Source organism: Cupressus sempervirens, chromosome 6 (genome assembly GCF_028749045.1).
Source record: "Cupressus sempervirens isolate cs-2001-9-10 chromosome 6, ASM2874904v1, whole genome shotgun sequence".
In the NCBI taxonomy this organism is placed as follows: Eukaryota; Viridiplantae; Streptophyta; class Pinopsida; order Cupressales; family Cupressaceae; genus Cupressus; species Cupressus sempervirens.
This window is the reverse complement of record NC_143123.1, coordinates 25,819,592-25,840,859: the sequence shown is the minus strand read 5'-3', so window position 1 is coordinate 25,840,859 and position 21,268 is coordinate 25,819,592. Positions and strand designations below refer to the sequence as shown.

General features: G+C 34.8%; 1 protein-coding gene across 1 annotated transcript; it reads right to left on the bottom strand.

Annotated features, from left to right (window-relative positions):
• Positions 1–825: 825 nt before the first annotated feature.
• LOC149550898 (putative 12-oxophytodienoate reductase 10) lies at positions 826–21,019 on the bottom strand. Its single transcript, XM_089790017.1, has 5 exons — positions 20,577–21,019; positions 18,701–18,776; positions 1,786–1,870; positions 1,423–1,602; positions 826–1,340 (listed from the first exon to the last, which is right to left on the bottom strand). Exons 1-5 carry the CDS (start codon positions 21,017–21,019, stop codon positions 826–828), a joined length of 1,299 nt encoding a protein of 432 aa, XP_089646143.1.
• Between the last annotated feature and the right edge of the window lie 249 nt (positions 21,020–21,268).

The following is a 21,268-nucleotide window of genomic DNA, read 5'->3' as shown; positions in this document are numbered from 1 at the left end:
ATTTTTGGTATTTTTGTAAACGAACTTGCTTAACACTTCCCTATTTCAAAGTTAATAAAATATCATTTCTATTGTCTTAGATTTGAGAGTAAGTATATTAAATAAGTAATAATAAATGAACATTATGATTAATATATTTCTAAAATAAAAATATATTACTTAAAAACTTGTTTACTTTAAATGAATAAAGTACTCATTTACTTGTAAATTTTAAAAATAGAAATTAATCTACATATATATAAAATATTTATTCTTTTTCCTATTTGCATACAAATTAATTAAAATCTAAACTTTAAACTACATAAATATTTTTAAAATATATTTCCATCAATAATTAGTTTAGAATAAAGTAAAATCTAAAAATTAGACACATATAGAATCTTTTTAATTTCTAGATACATGTTTTTCTAATTTATTTCTACAAACATGCAACTGATATTTCTATTATCCATTTTTTTCCATTCTAAAAAAATCTAGATGTAAATAGAATTTTTTTAGATGCATGCAATCTTTCTAATTTTTTCTACATACATATATTAACATTTCTATTTTATATTTTGTTTTTACATTATGGTTATTTCAATCAAAATATCTAGATGTAAATAGAATTCTTTTCAAAAAATCTAGATGTATATAGAATTCTTTTAATTTTTTACATACATAAAATCTTTCTAATTTTTTTCTACATACATAAAAGAATAATTTCTATTTTCTATTTTTTATTTTCTATTTTTAAAAAAAAGCTATCATAAAGATTGATAAAAAAATTGATTGCATATGCATTCTTTATTTTGTGCACTAAACGCACAAAATAAACTATATAGATTAAAACTTCTCGTGCTGGGTATGAGAATATACAATAGAAATATCAGTTAGCAAGAATAGTCGGCCATAAGCAATCAAATTTGCCTTGCCACTGGAAATAGCTTCGTTACCATCATCCCGATCATAACCCCCTGTAGCCAAAAATGTTCCCTTGAATGCTGTTCTTATGGGAATCAGGCTCTTTTCACTCGCTATTGTCGTCTGCAAATTATCAATCTTGGGCTCAAAGAAATGAGCGTACAATATCTTATATTTATTTAGAGCCTCTGCCATGTGAAGTCCCAGTGCCTCTGGATTTGAGTCATACGCTTCTGCATGATCCGAAAATGGAGAAAGCCGAATTCCCACATGCTCTGCTCCGATTTCCTCCACCACTGCTTCCACAACTTCAAGTGCAAATCTGCAACGATTCTTCAATGTTTCGCCATAGCCATCTGTTCGATCATTCACGCTATCCTTCATGAACTGGTCCACAAGGTACCCATGCGCCCCATGGATCTCAACACCATCAAACCCTGTTCGTAAAAGGACTAATTATGTCAACAAAAGGAACATTCTCTTCTTCAAACCAAGATAGATCAGAATAAAAAAACATACCTGCATCTATTGCATTCCTGGCAGCATTTCGAAAATCAGCAACTATATTGGGAATTTCCTCTATTTTCAGAGGCTGGGGAGGAAAGAAATCTGCCACATCCTTTCGGTTCGGAAGAGGGATCTTTCCAGAGATTGGTTTGCTTGTGGAGGAAACTGGAGATTGGCCATTAGGCTGATAATCTGCATTCCAATGCACCCATTAAATACACAATACACTGTTTGTTGTGGAGGAGAGCCAACCAAATTGAAATTAATTAAAATTGAAATCTAAATCAAAGTAGAATATTATAACTAATTTTGAATTTCAATTTACATCTACATCTAAATCTAAATGAAAATGTAAATAAAAAATAGAAATCTCACCTGCAAAAATGTTACTCCAAAACTTCAATTTACTCCTATTCAAAAACTCCAATCTAATCCTCCAATAACCTCCACCTCTTCCTTCCTGCAAAAACATAAAATGAAAATGAAATGAGGAGCCTTGGTTTTATAACTTCTGAGAGGCTCCTCATATCCCCCAACAGACATCTCTTCACATTCCACGAATTTGTTTCAAATTCCCCCACTCCCCGCAAAAAAAAAGCATGAATGTGCATGCAAAATTATATTTAACAAAAAAAAAAATCATATTGAAATTATTTCGCCCCTATTTTTTCGGGCCCTATTTTTTCGGGTCCTACTTTTTCGGGCCCTACTTTTTCGGGCCTATTATTTCGGCCTCCATTTGGCTTCCTATTATTTCGGCCAGCTATTATTTCAAAAATTCTTTTTTAATATTTAATTTGGAAGTTTGTAACTGCTCCCAATTCTTTTTTATTGACAGGAATCTTGGCATATTCTCGTGCTGGGCATTTGTGCTGCCATTGTATAGAACGCCTCTCGGCGTAAAAACAAGAATGCCATGGAAAAATTGATGTATTATGAATTGGTCCAAGATATTCTTATAAAATATAGGTGCAAAGATTTGTCTAAGAATTTTTCAAGAGACTAAAATCATCTTATAGGTGGTTTGAAAAAAGAAGAGAATCCAAGTACCGCTAATTTTTAGCCTTCTCATGATATACGTAGAAAATGTTAAACATGGTACAAGTCTATTGATGGGCAGTATGGAGGTAGAGGTTCCTTGCGAGGCTACTGACACTAATACTCTTGATGGGCATATTGATAAAAAGGTTGTAGAGACTAACCAAGCAACCAATGATGAGGTCTCAACATGTCTTTTGTGAGTGTTGATGTTGATTCTAATTCAGACTTATGGGTCTTTACATATGGTATGGATTCTATTGGTATCTCTAAATCTTGTTGCCTATTAGTGTCAAACACTTAGTCATATACTAAGCAAAGTCAGATGGTCATCACTACGATCAAGCTACTCTATATAGGTTGAGTCATGTGAGAGACTTGTAAATAAACATGTGTATACCAAGCTCTATAGGAGTTGAGCAAGTCTTAAATGGTCACCGAGTATTTTCAGTATAAGCCGAGCCTAATGATTGTCAAGCAATTAGAGCATATTGATGTTGAGTTACATAGAAGGTGTTGAGTATAGTAGAGACCGAGCACTAGTAGCAAGAATAGTGAAAGTCGAGTATCAAAGATAGTAAGTGTTGAGCAACGCAGAACTGACATCATTGTCAAAAATGATACAAAATTTGAGGTAAACCATTTTAGGCTGATATTGACACAAAATTAAATATTTGTAAAGGTTGTTACAGAGGCTATTACATGTTTATGATGTGGATCACAGATCCCTGTGAGCGATGATCAACCAATTAGATGAAGAGGTGAAAAAAGGAAGCGTTTAGAAAACTCTTTAAGAATTCTTTAAATAGAGAAGATCAAAACCCTATTTTGGATATGGAGAGAGAGTAAGTAAGCTATTTGTGTAATCAAAGAGCAGATCTAGTGTAAAAGTGTGAACATTGTAAAGAAGGCAAAAGAGTTGAATATTGTTATTGCAGAATAGAGGAAACGACCTTATGAAGCAGTGAAGGACAATAAAGATATATCAGATCAAAGATCAGATCAAATTAAAGAGAGAAAGTCCAAAACCATCCATTCAAATAAAATCAAGCATCAGGTATTGAATCAATTTTAAAAGATTGAGTCAAGGATAATCTCTTAATAGAGTGGTTTTAACAGACTTTGTAAATCTCTTAACCGAGTCCTTACTTTATTGTAAGTGTAAAATCCTATCACAAGGTAAGACCTAATAGTCTTAACAGCCTTTAATGGGGCAGGCCCCTCACAGGGTAGATCATCAAAAGTGATCAACATTGTAACCCTAACAGGTTAACTTTATTACTATAGTAGTGAAGATTTGTGGGTGTAATCCCCACCCTAGTTTTACCTTCACCTTGGAAGGTTTCTGGTTAACCAAATCTTTGTGTTATGAGCTTACATTTCATGCATGTGATTGATAGTTAGATCTACATGTTATGACATTTAATTTTACAAGTAATGTTATGCATGAATTAAAAATATGAGATGAAAATGTGGGGTTGATGGGGTAGGCTAGGATAGACTAGCTAGTCTATGCTTCTCATCCAACAATAGGATCTTGGTGTTTTCTCTACACCTATGTGGTCTATAAGATTTCCTATAACTTATAACATCCCTTAACCTTCCCTAACCTTCCCACCAGGTGAAAATGATCAAATCTTGCTCCATGACTCACTTATCCTCCTAGGAGTGCAATTCTTCCAAAATGCATATGTAGTTCTACTAGGGTTCCACGGTAATACCTAGTCCAACCAAGGTTTTAATGAGTTTTAAGGTGCTATTGGAATACTTTTAGTATGCTTGAATGGATGGTAACAATGGGTTCATACTCGATTTCTTGGTTTCTTCACAAAAAGGCTACTAGAAGAGCCCCAAATTAGGCCTCCGCCTAGATTTATAGGGCTAATAACTTATTACCCTTAAGGATTCATCAGACCTGGCCTTAATAAAATTTGTTTCATACATCACATACTCAAATATTTTTGAGGTTTTAGGGCACCAAAAAGCCGTACAACAATAATGGTAAAAATGAGGGTTTTGAGGGCTGCCTGCTATCCTCAACTTTCAAACACCTTATTCAACTCATAGAAACTTCTCCTCTAAAAAAAATAACCTTCTTATATCCCTCTTGAATCCCTCCAAATTTAAAGTCTTGAATCTTTATGCTTTTCTCTTGAGAACAAATTCTTTGATGCTTGCTCCTAGTCAGGCATTGCCTAGCTCGCCTAGGGCTTTGTCAAACAAATGCTTGCACACATTTTCTAGGCCCTTTCTTGCGATCTATTACACATTAGGGTCTTTAGTCTTGGAATCCAAATGTTCATGGAAATCCCACGATGGAAACAAGAGCTACAACCCTTTCATGGTTGACAACTCAAAACTAGACAGCAAACTCTTACGTTTAAAGAAATTTACTAAAACCTTCCAAAATGTGTTAAAAAATCTAATATAATGCATGGATGATGGAGAATATAAAAGATAAAAACTATAACATGCAAAAAAATGACAGTAAAAATGTGATTTGTTGCCAAACAACACTAAAAACCAATAAAAATGTATTAAAAACCAGTCACAGTTTGCTATAGCAACACAATGCAATGCAAAAACATGACTTCCAACCCTTGGTTCGGCTTCTTCCAACCTTAAATAGGCTATCCCATCATGTATTGGTTGAGTTAGGGAATTTTTAGCCACTTACACAAGTTAACTTTTTTTCTAATACAAGTTGCTCAACACTTTCACATAAGTGACCAGCAACTTAGCAATTTTTATTTGTTTTTTTTCTCTTTTTGCAATTCTGTCACCAAGACCATTGTTGGGTATTCTCAAGGAACTCCTGGGCTTCAAAATTCCCCCAATACACCATTCCAATATTTTAGGAACACCCTTATGCACCTAGAAAGCAAAAAAATCACAACATGACAATAAATTGTCAATCACCTAGACCGAGAGCCTAAACTAGAGTAAAAGACACCAAATGAGTTAGAAACTCTTATTCTATCTACATACTTCTTAGAAGAAGTTCATCACACCAAAATTTGATAAGGTGGGAGTTCTCAAAGGGTGCTCCTGCACCAAGGGTGTTCTCCTAGTTTTTCGCATCCAAAAATTTGTTGCATTTTACAGTGAAAATCCAGTTTGATTCATTGAAATTAGGGGTCATGTGTGTTAAATCTTGTTTTCCCTAGACAAAAACCTCAAATTTCATGTTAGCCTAAATATTATTTGTGCCCTAGGTTTTCTAAAATAGGGTTGCATTGGTTCATTTTTAAAAATATGCAGGAAGTTTTTTCCCTTAGAAAGTCTTTATTTCAAATTTTTTCGTGTATATCTTTTTTTTTTGGGAGGATAAACGCTTTGACTTGGAGCTATGAACTAGTGAGGCCACAAATGGGGGACCTCATCCCCATTAGATCTGAAACTTGATGACAAGGATAACAACTAAACAACTTAACCATCACAACATGCCACTATTGGCTTTCGTATATATCTTTTAAAACCTTTCCCGAAAAATTATTTTACCTTAGCCCTTTTTCCTTTAACAATGTTTTTTACCTTGAGTTAACTCACTAGTGTTCTTTTTAAAAATGTTTTAACCTTTATATGGTTTATTCTCCAATTTTTTATCAAAAACAAGATTAACGATAGGCACTTTTCCACATTATCAAAGTTCCCAAGCTTTAGAGAAAGTAGGGAAGCAAAAATGTAACACCTATCCTTGTGGGTCTCATTCAGCCCTTTGGAATGCCATATGATAAAGCAACTTTCATGATAGTCAATCTTGAGGAGATCAACGGTGAGCACTTTCCTGCTTTATGGAGATGGACAAATTTTAAAGAAAGTGGGAAGCGCCTTGATGACACATGGAATTACTAAGGTCATTTCTCTTGTGGGCCACAAAGTTGGAAAGGTGTCAGAATAGTTGGCAAAATAGCTTCATTCCATTGGATACAGTTAATGATTGGTTTAAAAAAAGGGAGAATCTTGTGGAACTGTCGATCTTAAGAAGATCGACGATAGGCACTTTCTCGCTTTATAAAGATGCTTGAGTTTTAGAGAAAGCAAATAAGACACTTTATGAAATGTAGCCATGTGGGGTTAGTTGTTCTAAAGATTTTTAGGTAATGCTGAGCTAGAATGTATGTGAAATGTTTTATGTTGATTTGTCGAGGAGTATTGCATGTATGATGAGTGTTCAGTGGGCCCAAAATATTAAAGGCAAGTGCAGTAACAACTAAAGTTTTTCAGGATCATCGATCATTTGGAGATCGATGATCAATGCTTTCCCACTTTATGGAGATGCTCAAACTTTAGAGAAAGCGGGGAAGCAACTTGTTGATGCATGGCTAGTTTTACAAAAGGGTAACATGGTCATTTTGTTTTAAAGCTAAGTCATCTGATTTGTGAAGATCAATGGTTGGATTTTAAATTTCACAGTGTGACATGAAATATGACTATTGGAATATTAATTTTGATCAATGTTGTTTCATGTGAGACTAAATTTTCAATAAGGTTTCTAATTTTTCATTATTGAACACTAAGGTTGCAAAATTCTCAGAGAGCAAAAATTTTCAGAGTTCAAAGTGCATTTCCTAAGAGTCGCAAGTTGTTGCTAACATTTTTTTTCCAAAGAAATAAACAATAAAATCCGGTGAGCACCAAGGATTTTAGTTAATCATAGTTGTAGTAAGGTAATATTTTCAGTATGCCTCCATGAAGAGACTTCTCAAGAAAGATAGATTACCTAAAAAGGTTTGTACATAATAATTTTTTAGAACAAATGCCTCAATCTATAAATGAACTTTCTAGGGGAAAAGAATTCGTACCAAAGAAAACTAGTTGAGAGAGGCTTAGACGTCAATTGCAGGTTTAGAGTTATTCCAAAAATGGTTTTCAAAAAGAAAACTCGATACCCCTTTGACCAATGTGTGGGAATTTGATATCATAAAATTGGTTGTACCAAGGGTTTTCTTTGATGATGACTTACTTGCAATAATGTCAAAGAAGTATGATCCAATAACTAGGATAGTTAAAAATCATTCTGGTGACAATCTTTTTAGGGTTTCACAAGAATTGATTAGGGAATTTTTCAAATTAAACCCTAACCATGCAGTGCATGAGAAGATAGATATGGAAGATCTACAAGCTAGGTATGATACATAGATGGCATACTTGAGGGGAGGACCATTACAAGAACATTTGTTTAAGATAGGTTCACTGTCATTAGTAACTGCTTCCACTCCAGAGCCATTGCTAAAGAAATTTTTCAACCTTAGAGCTCAGGCATTATATTTTTCTCTTTGTGGACATTTTGGAATGAATGAGTAGGATCATATTCAAGGATCCTTTGTTGTTATTATTGCTCAAACACTTCAATGTGGTATGAGCTCAATCTTTGATTTTTCCACATACTTAGCAGAAGAGATTCATAATGGATTGATAGATATAGCTAAGGCTAAAGTTGATAAACCCTTCTGTTGGTTTTCCTTGTTAATGTACATATGTTTGTACAAAGGTGTCACTTTCTTCTCCAAAGAAATGAAATTGGAATTGGAAAGAGATGGAGAAAAGCTTCCTGTGCAATTGTGGAGTGTAGACATGACATGGGAGGTAACTGATGCTAGTTTTGTTAGATTTGATAGGTACTTTGTCTCCAGGCTCAAAATGTTATTGGTTGGAGATAGTCCCAGAATACCTCAATCACTATTAGAATTGATTAGACTAAAGGATTGTGCAAAAGGATTGAAAGTAAGTCACAATTGGAGAGATATTATCCCATGTGCAATGTCCATTGTATTTAGAGTATATGGTTTCATTGGAAAACCACATGTGTTACCTTATCAAGTGCCTTTAAAGGTGGGAATTGCAGAGCTCTTTTCGAAAATATGATCATTGGAAGAAAGAGAATTATTGGGAAAATCCAAAGGTACATTATTCCCTCAAATTACTATTTTGCATAATTCTATTTTTTGTCAAAAATGAATGGAGACACTTAGAAAAAATTATAGACAAATACCAAATGGACCAATCCCATTCTTGCTTTATAGACCCAAAGGGTTTTTATGAAATATTCAGATAAAGAACAAAAGCCAAAGCCTAGAACCACCTTGTTTATTTTCCTAAAGGTATAGTTAGAAACAGGTTTTCATTACAAGAATAGGAAGTTAGAAAAGAAAAGTGGAAAGTGTATAATAAGGTCCTTGATTTTATAAATTCTTTTGAGCTAGATTATGATCCCCTTGCTAATAAAAAACTATGGGGTGCAAAGATAGATATGCTTATGGATAATTTTGTTGGATTCATGCAAACTTTGAATGAAAAGAAGAAAATTTTGACCCAAACCTATCCAGTCAAGGGCACTGAGTTAGAAAATGGGTTGGCTAATAGATTAATTATAAACGCAGGCCAATATATATTACAGAGAATAGTTGGGTATGTAGTGGAAAAGAGTGTAAAACCTGTACCACTTTATAAAAACCACTTTTAGAAAGCCCACCTACTGCACCTACTCCTAAGAGACACAAATTAGAACAGGGTTCTTCTTCTGGGGCTGAATAATATTCTCCTACCCAAACTCCACTTTGGATAAATGAAGAAGTATCTTTGAGGGAACAACAGAGACAAATGGGAGGGGAGAAGGACATTGTAATAACAACATCAGACATAGAAGAGGGAATGCCTGAGGATCCCCCTATGCCAATATTAGCCCTCATTGTAGGAGACTTCAAAGGCAAAGAAATAGATCCTGTCGTGGAACAGGCATCTAAGAAATTCATAGATGATGAAATTTTTGGGAAGTCAAGAGCATTCATTCAATTTTTATGGAGAAGTCTAAACAATTTTGAAGAAAAATGCAAAAGGCTTAAAACAAAGCAACTTGGCAGGTAAGACTCTAAAATTGAGAAGGAGGTCAAGGCTAGTCTTATCGAGGAACTTGCACAAATAACCCCTGAAGGGGGTAGACAGTTATTGAAGAATTTTGTAGTGTTGATTTTACCTAAGTGGGGCATTATCAATGCAATGATTTTTGACACAGTAAGGAAATCAAAGGATGCCCACTTTAATAGAGGAAGTCCTACAAGCCCATAAAGGGTTAAAATACAGTGATGACCATCAGGCCTTGGTGATGTGGTCCATCTAGAAAAGAGACAAACCCCAGATTCAAGAGGTTTCAGATTTTGAACACACAGGCAGTCTCATGGTTTACAGGGTGGAAGAGGTGGATAGTGAAAGGTTTCTCAAATGACCAAAGATATGGTGAACTTTGGAGTTGTGGTTGCAACTAAAGACAAAAATAAGTTCCTAGAATTAAATGTCAAATTTGAAAAGGTGCTAGAGGCTTATGAAGAAAGAGGGAACATAATACACCAGCTGGATTGAACAATTGTTCAAATCGAGAAATAATTGGGAAAAAGGAAAGTAGGAGAGGGATCTAGTTAGCCAAGGATTACTTATCCTCCTCATTCTCCAATTGCACCTTTTAATACTACTCCCCTACTACTCCACAGGGATTGCAAGCATTGCAGCTGAAGAACTTGAAGAATAAAGGACTCACATATGGTCATTACATGTTGAGTTGGGTGTTTAGTATGAAAATAAATTGAGAGACTCAATTATGTATCTAGAAGATAGGATAGGTTGGCCTACATTTTATGAACAATTATCAAAACTAATGAATATATGGAATGAGCTAATTAATAATGAAGCCATCTTGAAGCCAACTGTGAAAAAATGGAATAGTAGGGATGGTGATGTCACTATTTTATGTTGTTTGATCATTAGGCTTTCTTGTGAACAAATAGAGAAAACATTTGACATGACTAATGGCCTCTCTGATTTTGATAAGAAGAGAATTGCACTACAAAGGAGAATCATAAATGATTTCTCAAAATATCTTAGTGAAAGTTTTGAGCTTTTCCCTCTTTCACTTAAGGTCGTAGATAAGTTGAAATACAAAGAAGAATAGGCCAAGAGCTGGATGAGTTGTTGTGTATTAGGTTGAATAAAGTAATAAATGAATAAAGACCACATATGGTTTGCCAAAACAATTGAGTAAGTAGTGCAGATTCATATATTCTTTAATTCTTTCAAAAAGGATTTTGATGAAATTGAGAAATTAGGAGAAGAGATCCTGAAGAAACAACAAGAGATTCTGAATTTCAACTAGCCAGATGATACACTTTTTAACAAGTGGATGGCAAATCTTGCTCAGACAAATCAGTTGGTATCTGGGGAAATTGATGAAGATGGTGTCGACCTTGATGAGTTATATATTATTGATGCACCAACTCAAGTAGAGGAAAAGAAGGAGGAACAACCAACTGCAGTAATAGATATGGAAGTTCAAATTGGAACCTTAACAAGAGAACAACCATTTTTAATTATTGATTTGGTAGTTAAACATGATGATCTAGAGGTAGAGCCACGAGTCACAATTAGTTTTCAGATATCAGAACATGACTCACCATAGGAAAATCAAATGGTCCCACTTTCAAAGGAACAAAAATTTCATCTAGACCAATCATCAAACGAAGCCCCTCAACAATAAGAAGTTATAGTAGAAATGGCCCCACAACAAGAAGATTCATGATAGGGACATTATGTTGCATTAAAGCAAAGGAGCAAAAAAATTTGTCTTATTATGACAATGACCTTTTTTGTAAAATCTTTTGTCTTAAGGACAGTTGTCATTCTTCTCTAAGCCTGAAGCTTGTTGCATCTCATGTTATATAAATGAGATCCCAAGGCTAGAGAAAGGGTCTGAATTCTCTATAATTTGAGTCTTAGGATATTTTGCAGTCGGTCCAGTAGTCTCTGTGCAAATTTTTTAGATGTATTCATCTTTGCATACCTAAGGATAATTTGAACATGGAAGGATTGGTGCTTAATCTTGAGTTATTTTGAACTTGATGCTAGTAATGTATAATTTTCAAGGAAAATAAATACAAAGGTTCTACAAATATCTGTGTCTCTGAGTTTTGTCTCTTGTTTCATGTATTTGAAGATTTGAGAATGAATGAATAATGTTCTTTCATTTTAATGCAGCATGGATGGGTTGTATGTCTATTCATTGATTGCTCTTAATTCAAAGAGTTAAATAAATGCTTTCATTGAATTGATAGGTTTTCTAGGTGTATGAGAGAATATTCATAAGAAGAGAATTTAGAGTTAACTGCTGATAGTTTCAATTATGAGGCGATTGAATAGATCAAAGTTTTATTGGTGTGATTTTCTTTGTACCGATGGATAAGGCATTGATCACCCATTAGGATGCAAACTATTGAATTCATGGAGTTTCATAGAGTACAAATATAAATCAAATCAATTTTTACTTTATTGTATGAAGAGTTAAACTGTTGGTTAGCACTTTTTTGCAATAATCCCTTGTATGTCATTGTTAGTTTCTGTTGTTAAGGATTATTTGTGAAGTATAGAAGAATTGAGACCATTATCTACAATAAGGGATAAAAGTGAAGTAGAAAGATGATGCTAATAAGCATATGTTGAAGTCAAGAATGATAAACCATTTATATTTTCATATATCCCTTAGGTGCACCCGCCTTGGTTTGTAGAACCTAAAGAGTAGGGAATCCATGTGATTCTATTGAAGTTGGGTCCATATCTAAAGTTTTCTTAGTTAAATATAGGAGGTTGCTAGCCCTTAGACCAAGTTTTATCTTCAAAATCCTAGTATCAAGTGTTTGTTGCTTGCTAGTTTTGAAACACCAACATGGTGAATACACTAAAGTTGTTTTAAGGGATTAAGGTTTCACAGATCTTGGTTTTGCGCCACCCCCCCCCCCCCCCCCCCCCCCCCTCCCACCTCAATATCTTGTTTCCCAATTAAGACTTCCAATAATTGGTATCAAGGCATTGGTTCTCTTGAGAAATTCTAACAACTTAGGAGTTCAAATCCTAGAAATGGAGGCTTACAAATTGGGGGAGGTTATTAACAATTAGGCGATTGACATCTAACTCGTCATGCAACAAGTTGAGGTAGCAAGACAAAAATTGAGAAAATATTTGAAAAAGAGAAAGGATGTGGTCATTCAACTAAATGACATGAATTATGAAGAATTTGATACTCAAGAACTATTTGACATTGGAAATTCTAATGAAACTAATGCAATAGTCGTAGATCTACTTGAGAAGAGCAGTATCCTACATGAAGAAGTTAGAGGATTAAAAAGGGAACATGAAGTTCAATCAGCAATGCTATGTGAAGTGACTAAACAAAAGAAGAAATTTGAATAAGACAAGGTTGTAGTTGAGGAAGACAAAGAAAAATGGCTATCAGACTTGAAGAAAGGTCATCTAATGTACAAAAGTTTACAAACACTCAATTGGACATGATGAATCAACTAATGCTTGCAAATAAAAAGTTAAATAGGAAGGACGTGGAAATAGAAAATATGAGATCATAGACTAACTTAATAAGGAATGAATTAAAAACTAAGAAACAACTTGTGGAGAAGTTGAACAAGCCTAATAAAACAACAAGGTACCTTGAAGAATTGATGAAATGGCCTAGGTCATACGGCAGCAATTTTGGACAAGAACATATAAAGAAACAATCATCCATTGAAGAAGGAGATTCATCCAAGAATGGAGAGCTTAGGAATTCCAAGTCAAAAGGAAAGCCTACATGTTATCATTATGGAAAACTTGGTCATACTACAAACATTTGCAGAAGCAAAAATGGTATGCCAAGCCCTAAACCTAAGTTTACTAGTTATTATATTTTTTGCAAGAAGCAAGGACATCAAATACATGAGTGTAGATCAAAAATGAAGAATACATCTTTTGCACCTAGATTTGAAGGTTATTGTTACAATTATCAAAAGTTTGGACATGGAGCATATGAATATAGATCATAGGCAAAACCCTACAAGACAAACAATTCACCTAAGAAAGTTTGTTCTAATCATCACAAGATTTGACATGTGAATAAGAATTGTAGGAATCAAACACCAGTACCAAAAAATGAACACAACAAGGGTAAAGGAAAAGTGGATGTTGAACAAACAAAGAAGGAGATGAGTTAAGCCTGGAAGAAAAAGGTGGAAGCTAGAAGAAGTGGAACAAATGAAGTCAAGGTCATCCTATCCAATGGAGAAGTTGATCACACCACCTCCAACTGATCAAGAAAGGTATGTAAGGAGTTGTACATTTAATGATATATCTTACATCAGTTCCTAACATTAAATGTGCTAAATTTCATAGCTACATAAGTAAAGATGCATAAGAACATATCTATGAAATGAATAGTGCAAAAGAATCATTTATATAGTTAGTGTTGAACGTTAGTAAAATTGTCTATATTGATCAAACATTGCAATATGGACCGAGTACATCAATTTCAAATTGATGTATAGATTGAGTTAGATGGAATAGACTAAGTTGTATAGTTAAGACTGAGTCCAAAGGCACAATAATGACTAAGATAGTTGGATTCCACCTAACAGTCACCACAACATTAATGGAGACCCTAATTCAAGAAAAAGGAAGTATATATTGAAAACATGAAGGTATTTTTCATACCTTGCATTTATATTTTGGGAGCAAAGAGCAATTTGAGCACATGGTGATTTGAGTGATTTACAAAAGTGACTTAAGGTGAAAGTTTGGTCAAGTGAAGATCTAAGTTGTGTCAAGTTGTTTAGTGAGAAAGGAAAAGTTTAAAATCCTAATGAGGAAACATGGCAGCTTCATCATCCATAGGAAAGAGTCAAAGAATAGAGGTAAGTAACATTTAATTAGTGAGGAGTGATGCTTGTCCTCCACCAAAATTTTGAGCTATTCTTGAGATTGCTATGAAAGAAAATTCAATGGGTGTGTTATCCTCAATACCACCTAAAGTAATTATTATCTATGATGTACAAAGTTGTTACATGTGTAAGATTGGAGAAGTTGGTGACTATGAGATTCGAGAGGAATATGAAAAATTATGTGTTGAAGGAGTTTTGAATGAAAATTTCAAAAAAATTAAGGGAAAAGGGCCGACTCATACCCTAGATTTTGCAAGAAATTTCAAGATTGAATGGATCAAGGTAGTATTAAGTAGAATCCATGATATTAATTATTATCTATGATGTACAAAGTTGTTACATGTGTAAGATTGGAGAAGTTGGTGACTATGAGATTCGAGAGGAATATGAAAAATTATGTGTTGAAGGAGTTTTGAATGACAATTTCAAAAAAATTAAGGGAAAAGGGCCGACTCATACCCTAGATTTTGCAAGAAATTTCAAGATTGAATGGATCAAGGTAGTATTAAGTAGAATCCATGATATGAAGCTATGGCTAGATAATGGACCTATTGAGATATCAAAGAAGATGATTCACACGGTCATAGGGTATCCTACATTGGATAAGAAGAAGATTGTATGTTGTCTATGCAAAGAAGAGATTGATGCTAACACAAATGCCAAGTGGAACGGATAAGGGTTGCCCATCTCTACCATCACTGATCCAATAGTTGAGTTCACAGTGAGAGTGATTTTCACAAATTCTATCAGTCGAGTAAACTAAATAGTGTGCCATGTATGGTAGTCAATTAAGCATGGAAAATTTTCATGAAGAATCATGAATACAATCTTGCCAAGTTACGGCTATCATAGTTGGCAAAAAACCTAGCATCCATCAGAAAAGCAAAGAATTTGATGTGTAAGTTTGGTCACTGATTATGTGCATTTTTTTTTATGTTCAAAATCATTTTCCTAGTATTGGTACCATTGTTTGGGAGTAAGGCAAGCCTGTAATGAGATAAATAAGTGAATATATAACTTAGCTAGAAGAAAATTTTGAGAAAGTTATGGATATGTATTTTGAAGAATTTAAACAAAGAATGAAGACAAGGTTGAGGATCCTAACAGAGCTAGTGATGAAATACTACAATGACGTATGCTTTCTTGTAGACATAGATAATAATTTTGTATAGGCAGTGAATCCTAGGAAAGCATGGCTAAAGTCATTTGATTATGAAGTTGATAATGACAATGTGAGTGTAAATCTTGATGCACTACTCAAGGAAGAAATTGATGCAGAAGTGTAATCCTTTGGGAAATATGAAGAAGCTTGTTGGTTAATAGTTTGTCTTCCTTTGATTTTGGTTTATACCCTAACTCTTAATGCGCCCAATGTAGTGAAACACAAAGTAGTTAGCAACAAAATAGGTCAATGTAGGTGTTCTATCAAGGACCCCTAAATTGAAAGGTACAACTCCCTTGTGTGAAAATATTTGAAATGAATATTGGTTTTTAGTAGATCAGCAATATCTAGGGGTATGCTCCTAACTAGAGAGTAGAAGAGGTATGACCAAATTGCTCAACACTTCAAGCAATCCAGGCGGATTTCAGATGATAATTCACAACCTCCACAGCTATTGAATGCATATGAGTCAATTTTAAGATCTTCTAATACATAAAATGTAGTCTATTCTATATACTGAAGGCAAGATGCCAAAATGCATGACTAGCTACTGATGCACACTGCATAAGAAGAGAAACTATAATTAACTAAACAATACCCAGATTGCCCAAGTTGTTGAGATTCCACAAGAACCATTTGCTTCCTACTTAGCACCCACTATTAACCAAATCCAAAACTCCTCATACAAAAATAAAAATACACATGAAACTAACTTGCATGGAACAAAGGAAACGAGTGATGGTGATAAGTCATATGACCACTGAAAAGAAAGCAACAAAACCGAGTTTTTCTTCAATCCCATAGTTTCCATTAACAACGCATTTCATTCCAAAGACCATGCAAGAGAAAAAACTAAACTAACATAAATGACTAAATCAAAATATAGGCATGAAGTCTCAAATAGTAGTTCCAGCTATAGGGATTTGCCCACATAGAAATTTTGTTGACCTTATTCACTTCTCAAAAAGTTACATTTATAGGCCCTTAAGAATTGGCCAGTTAAATTTCATGATTACCACACAGAGCATAGATGTATTCTAAAAATAGGACTGATTGATTAGTCATCTGTTACAAAGCCTTATCCTATGGGGAGAATGCCAACTATGGCCAAAATATCAACAACAACAAAAAAGAGGAAGAAGGGGTGACACTTGTCACTACTTGCAGGGAGAATGTAACATTTTTGACAGAGCATCAGTTCTTCTTTGGAGTTACACATTTATCTGTATATGCCTTCATTACATCAGTTACATTCTTTAGCTCCATGACACCTAGAATGAGGATATTGTCAACTTTGCTTAATAGACTAGAAACAACCCCCCTACAATGAGAAAGAAGAGAAAGGTATAGAAGAATGAGGAATCTTGAATCTGATCTATACATGACAAGTGTCCACTTGAAATCTCATCCCATTGCTGCTAGAAAAAATCTCTCATCTTTCATCTTTTTGTTGATGTACAATAGTTATATATTTGAATCAAAATCAAGCCCTTTCCAAGCTTAGTCAAACCCTTGTTGACTCTTCTTGACACATGGCTTTTTGTGATTGCTTGCCTGATCCCAATCACTAGCTTTGTCATATTACACTTGAGTGCCTCACCATGTAATTTCCACATGGTCTCATCTTGTTGCTTCTCATCTTTGATAGCTCTAGCTTGCGATTACATGAGATCTTTACATGTGGAGCCTTGGTCATATCTTTAGATGACTTTTCAAGTTAATTTTGATCCTTTTAATTTTTGGCTAGAAATGGATCTAAGTGTGGACAGGTGTCATTATTCTAGAGACTTTCACCAAAACTTTTTGTCCTTCAACATTTAGGCCCAAAATGGATTTGAGTTACAATAAGTGTCACTATTCTGGATACTTTCTCCAAAACTTTGTGTTCTTTAAAATTTATGCCTAAAACACAATTAGGGTCATTCGATCTTAACTTTTTTGGATGATCAGGATGAATTGATTATTTGGGCCCACAACTTACTAGGTAGAAGGAGATCTATGGCTCCCACTATGCTGTGAAGATTAAGAGTTTGCATCTAGCTAAAGCAGTAAAGCAAGGGCCACTGGATTCAATCGCTTATTAACCACTTCACTTGGCTCGCTATGGGTCCACTACAACGTGGATCTTTATGATTGGAGATTTGAATCTTCAATGCTTAGTCACACGAATCCTTACTTACATGACATTTGACTTTTCTTCCTCCCGACATGGCTGATCATGATTTGATCTGGCCTATTGCCCCAGTCACATCAATGACCCAAACTTCCATTGCCAACTTTTGTCTATGCTTTCCATGATCTCTTCATTCAACTGGTTGCCTCTTCATAACTCTAGCTCTAGATCTTTGTGGAATCTTTTCCTCTAATGTACACAGACCTGGTTCTTCACTTCAAGCAAGTTCTAAGCATGGATAGATTGATCGATAGAGCTCATATAGCTTTCTTCTCATCTTAGGAAAAGCTTGGCACTTGCCCACCCATCCTAGAATCACCTAGTTGACTAATATGGCTTGACTTGCTCCATTTCCCGGATGGTTAGGCTCACAGGGGTAGATGATAAGAAAAACCATCCTAATGGTAATCTAAACTTGACTTGACATATTTTGCATTCGATTGTCATTCACTTAGGAGCTCAAAACTAGGAGGACCTAAGGTACACCAACAGTTGGCTCTGACTTGGGGACTTAGGCATGAGAATGTCTAAGTAGGGACCTAGATATCTTTGGTTTCACACAATTAGAATGGAAAATTTAGAGGACAACATATAAACTAAACACACAATAGAAAGTAAACTAAACCAAGAAAATAGGAAGCTAAACTAAAGCACTCTATGGGAAGGAAAGCTACCTAGACTAACTCTAAAAGGGGTTCCTTGCTTTCAATGGTGTAACTGATACAATTCCAGGCCTTGGCCATTGTAGGAAAATGGTAGAACCTCACTAGTGGGATAGGAAATTATGAAAGAATTATTATGATTCACTTGCACAATTTTGAAGGGACCTTTCCAAAGAGAATCAAATTTATGGTGCATACCTTTGGGTTCACGTCTCTTATCCCAAAAGAAGACTAGATCATATTTCATGAATTTTCTTGGCCTTTCTCTTTTGTTAAAGAATCTCTTCACATGCTTCTGATGCTTTCTGATATGGTCAACTAACTTTTCATGCCCCTCTTCTAGCTTGGTTAGGTACATTATTCGCTTTTCTAGACCACTCTGAAATACAGGGTCTTCAATTGTTTGTTGCAACTTGTAGACTGATAGCTCCAATGGAAGGGGAAGACTAGCTTCAACTCTATATACTAGCTCGAATGGGGAAATACTAATGGCCCTTTTAGGTGTTACCCTATCTGCCCAAAGAGTTTCATGTAGATTCTTATTTCTTGTTGAATTAAGATACTTTTGACTATGAATAAGGAACCTAAACAATTGAATGAGAATGTATAACATAGAATCTAAAGTTCTTAAGGGCTCTGACTACAACATAAGCATGATTTTCCACTTCAAAGTACTTCATTGCATGCTCCTTGAGAGGAGTGCTCATAAAAGAAATAGTTGCTTGGATGCCTTCCTTTTTTCTTGCATGAGTATGGAAAACAATGTACGGGTTGATGCATATCAATATAAAATAATCTCTTTGTTATAATCTAGATGAACTAGGATAGGGACATGAGCTATAGCAGTTTTGATCTCATCAAAGGCCTTTCTTCTAGAGTCACTCCACTTAAAAATTTGACTGCCCTTCATCATGTCAATTATACACTTTTTAATTTTAGAGAAATCGGGAATAAAATGCCTTAAGAAATCTACCTGACCAAAAAAAGATTTAACTCTAGTTTTGCTTGCTACTAGGTTGAGCTACTGGATAGCTTTGACTCATTCATGATCAATCTTAATGCCTTCTTGAGACATTATGTGACCTAGCAACTTGCCCTTTGTAATATAGAAGAGATATTTCTTAGGGTTAAGGGAAATTTCTATTTTCCCTACATCTCTTCAACACTTTCTCCAAATCCTTCAAATGATATTTACTCCTCTTGGAGAATACTGTCAAATCATCCAAATAGATAACAATGATTTTTTCCTTTAAATCTACAAAGGATGTATTCATGGCTCTCTAGAAAGTAGCTCCAACATTAATTAGCCCAAAGGTCTTTTTTTGTAAGCAAAAGTTCCCCAAGGAGTGGTGAATGTTGTTTTGAACTAATCATATGGGTGTACTTCAATCTAATTGAAGCTGGAGAGACCATCCAATATAAACATCATTTCAGGATCTTCCACTAACTGTAGTAAGTGATCCATGTTGGGGAGAGCATACTTGTGTTTGAGAGATGCTTGGTTTAGATTTATAAAATCAACACAGGTTCTAATCTCCCCACTATTCTTCCTAATAGGGACAACATTAGCTATCCATGTTAAATGGTGTATTGGATAGATAATCTTAGCTTCCAACATTTTATGAATTTCTCTTAAGAGGGCATTTGAAATCATTGGGTTGTAGTTGTGTGGGTTTTTCCTAGAAGGAACTGCATCTGGCTTAAGGGGAATCTTGTGTTTAAACTCACCATTCCTAAAAAAAATCAAATCTTTATAACCCCATGCAAAAACATCTTGAAATTTAGAAAGTGGTGCTTTAGCTCTGGTTCTTTCTTTAGTTGAACAACTACTACCAATGTTAATCATTTTGGGCTTAAATTCAATGCCTATATTCATTCCCTCATAATCATCTGAGGTTCCACCTTTCTTACCTCTTTCTCTTCTGATATATGCATCATGTCTATTGAACAACCTTTCTAAAGAGATTAGGTGTCTAGGAATCTTATTGCCTTTCAGTTGCTCAACACCCAATTCTGAATCTTTGTTGTTATCAGGAGAGAACTCTTGGCAGGGTCTTTCACTTCCTTCAAAGTACTAGTCAATGAAAGGTTCGGCTCCTTCTAGAAACCACTGGATATACTTATCATCATTAAAGACTTGCTATGATTTAGCATTATTAGGTACATTATGTCTGAAGAGGATTTTAACCTTGTATTCTTTGTCTTTGAATTCTGGATGAGGTAACGAAAGGGATGAAGAGGCAGCTAACATATCAGCCCTTACATTTTTATCCCTTGGAACAACTTGTATAGAGAAGGCATGTAGGTCTTCTATCTCATCCCAAAGTTTGTTCCTATAATTCCTCAGTCTTGGGTTTTTCATAGTGTATTGACCTCAAACTTACTTCATTATCAGTTCTGCATCGCCTTGGGCTTTCAAAATTTTTACTCCTCTTTTCTTTGTAGCAGTAATGCCTAAAAGAAATGCTTCATACTCTATATTGTTGTCTGTATTTTTGAATTGCAGCTTGTATGCTAGTTGTGTCAGATCTCCCTTAGGGGAAATGAGCACCACACCTGCTCCTAGTCTGGCAGTTGCATAACTACCATCAAACTCTAAGGTCCAGATTCTTTGATCATCAGGAGGGTTTGACTCTTCTTCTAGAGTACTAAAATTAGCAAACATCATGTAGTTCCCACACTCCATCTCTTGATAAAAGATTTGAGCTTTAGGATCATCAGATTTCATTACAGTAAATTTAGCTTTTTCTTCAGGTACAAGCTTGATATTTTTATTGCCAATAGGAATAATAGCATGAGACCAATCTAGTTTAATTTCACCTCCCATATCCCTGCAAAAACTCCTACTTAGTAGCATGCCACAGCTAGCAAGGATGTCAGTCACAAGGATGGTCAACTTCATTCTTTTTATTGGTTGTGCAGCTAAGGCTACTTAGGTATCCTTTACTTGACCTATTAGGGGAACCTGTTTTGCATCCATAGAGTAATAATGCCCAAAGGTCTTAGTTAAAGACAAGCCTAAGGCATGAGCAATAGTATAAGGCATGACATTATCTGATGCACCCAAGTCAATTAT

Bases quoted from the DNA above. Each gene is read 5' to 3' on its own strand.
- LOC149550898 (XM_089790017.1), bottom strand. From the start codon at position 21,019: ATGGGAGGTGAAATTAAACTAGATTGGTCTCATGCTATTATTCCTATT. The intron at 18,777-20,576 runs GTAAGTTTGAGG...TCAATTGTTTAG, and splicing joins GATGCAGAACTGATAATGAA to GTTCCTTATTCATAGTCAAA. The intron at 1,871-18,700 runs GTAACACCTAAA...ATGTTTTTGCAG, and splicing joins AAACTCTTTGGGCAGATAGG to GAAGGAAGAGGTGGAGGTTA.